The sequence below is a fragment of the Trypanosoma grayi genome (assembly GCF_000691245.1).
Source record: "Trypanosoma grayi strain ANR4 Tgr_1369_V1, whole genome shotgun sequence".
Lineage (NCBI taxonomy): Eukaryota > Euglenozoa > Kinetoplastea > Trypanosomatida > Trypanosomatidae > Trypanosoma > Trypanosoma grayi.
Genome location: NW_008826987.1, coordinates 1 through 1,831, shown reverse-complemented (window position 1 = coordinate 1,831; position 1,831 = coordinate 1). Strand labels below are relative to the sequence as shown.

The following is a 1,831-nucleotide window of genomic DNA, read 5'->3' as shown; positions in this document are numbered from 1 at the left end:
ATTTTCTTCTGGAACATCCAAGTTGTTCTTTGTCGCAAATTCACAGAGTCTTTTCATTATGAAATCCCGCTGTTCTCGCGTTTAATGCGTCCATATACTTTTTGTGATGTGGTTTTCCTCTTAAGCCCAAACCCCGGAGTGCAGCTCGTGGGAAGGCGCTGAAATAATTCAATCTTATTTTCTCAGGTTTTAAAAGATGAAATTTATTTTTTTAAAGTGATTTTCAATTTCATATGGTGGGTTGTAGGCGCTTTTTTTGGAAGCCTGCAAAAGGAATGGCCAAGCTTTACCCAACTTGTTAATGAGAGATCCTATAATTCATCATTTTTGTGTGTATCTCTTGCTGTGGGAAAGTCGCAAAGGGTAAGTTCTTGAAACGAAAGGTAAGTCACAACCAAGCAATGTTATCCACCACTTCCCAGCAGGCCCTCATGGACGTGGTATGGATGACGGGCTTATCAGCTCTCAGGGCGTTCGTCGAACATTGTGGACGGACCCCCTTTTCTTTTGAGTACAGAGCAAATTTCAGTACACATGTTGGTCGCGTCGAGGGCACCTTAACAATTGAAAACAGTGATCTTACCATTTGTCTTGGGAATGGAACAAAGACCAACTTCGTTTCTTTGCGGCACTCTATGGTGTCGTTGAACATGCCAAAGAATGAGAACTTTCTTAAGGCTTTTGACGATGCACGGGCGACCTTTCGAACTTAGTGGATGACGCTGGGGGAAAGCAAGTCAATACTGTATCAGCAATATGAAATGGCCAGGGCACAACTGGCGGAAGAAAATTTAAAGATCCAGCAGGACGCTTACGCTCAAACGGTAGGATCACACGAACGCTTTAATCAAATGCAGCAACAGATTAACACGTTGGAATCGCAGAAAGCCCAGTTGTTTGAGGAGAACAATCAGATGCAAGATCGGATTAATCAGATGCAGGCGTAGTTTAACCAAAAAGAGAAACAGGGACTTCCAGCGCAGCGGGCGACAAGAGAGGGTGAAAACGAATATTTTCCACAAGATGCCCACACGGCGGCACATACCGCCAAGATGGGCGGGCATGCAGAACGGCCTTTTACGGCGTTGGGGGCTCAACCCCAGGTGGGGGTGCGAGAAATTCAAGAGCTAAGGAATAAGTTCGTGGAAAAGGGTTTCCGACCAGAAGAAAATATCCGGACCTTCGGGGCGCCTTGGAGTATTTATTGGAGGTCTCCCCAGAACAGCTGCTGGCGGCTTATCGGGGTCTTTTTCCCTTACCCATGAAGCCTGGATTTGGCCTTTGCCAGGCGTGGGAAAACTTCGTGGCATGGATTTATGCTATCCGTCGCGAGGGCATTTCGGCTGAAGAGGCGCAATTTGGCAGACGGCTGTATTATCAGCTTCGGGTGGCTCAGGCGACGAAGGAAAACCCCGGCGTTAATATCCAAGCCCTTGCCAATGCCATCGGCGATCCCAGAAAGGAGGACGACCCGATTTTTCAGGCGGTCCAAAAGCGAAAAAACATCCCACCCCTTCTCCTAGCTATGCGCGTTGTTTTCGATGCGGACGCAAAGGGCACTACACCACAACATGCTATGTGCAGGTGAAAAAGGCGCCGTTTAAGCCAAAAACGATTATCGGCCCTGGAAGCAGTGAACTCCGGGGCCGGAAAAGTATTGGAATCCTTACCGGGGGGCTCGGGCGTTGCCGTTTTACCTGGAAACGGGCGATTCGCCGCGGGAGGGGGCCGGCACACCATCCCACCACGCCGGGCCCTACGGACGCCCCCCACGCGGGATGGGGGTTCGGGCAAAGCAGGTTCTTCCGCTCTTAAAGACCCCAGCGCGCGA

At 49.6% G+C, this 1,831-nt stretch overlaps 3 protein-coding genes across 3 annotated transcripts; all 3 read left to right on the top strand.

Moving 5' to 3' along the window:
- Positions 1 to 401: 401 nt before the first annotated feature.
- On the top strand, positions 402 to 713 carry DQ04_13691020 (hypothetical protein; the record flags this gene model as incomplete). The annotated part of the gene is made up of 1 exon (XM_009317009.1): positions 402 to 713. One exon carries the CDS (start codon positions 402 to 404, stop codon positions 711 to 713), a length of 312 nt encoding a protein of 103 aa, XP_009315284.1.
- A 3-nt stretch (positions 714 to 716) lies between these two features.
- DQ04_13691010 (hypothetical protein) lies at positions 717 to 947 on the top strand (the record flags this gene model as incomplete). Its single annotated transcript, XM_009317008.1, has 1 exon — positions 717 to 947. One exon carries the CDS (start codon positions 717 to 719, stop codon positions 945 to 947), a length of 231 nt encoding a protein of 76 aa, XP_009315283.1.
- Positions 948 to 1,261: 314 nt separating this feature from the next.
- Positions 1,262 to 1,588, top strand: DQ04_13691000 (hypothetical protein; the record flags this gene model as incomplete). The annotated part of the gene is made up of 1 exon (XM_009317007.1): positions 1,262 to 1,588. The coding sequence occupies one exon, from the start codon at positions 1,262 to 1,264 to the stop codon at positions 1,586 to 1,588; it is 327 nt and encodes a 108-aa protein (XP_009315282.1).
- Positions 1,589 to 1,831: the final 243 nt, after the last annotated feature.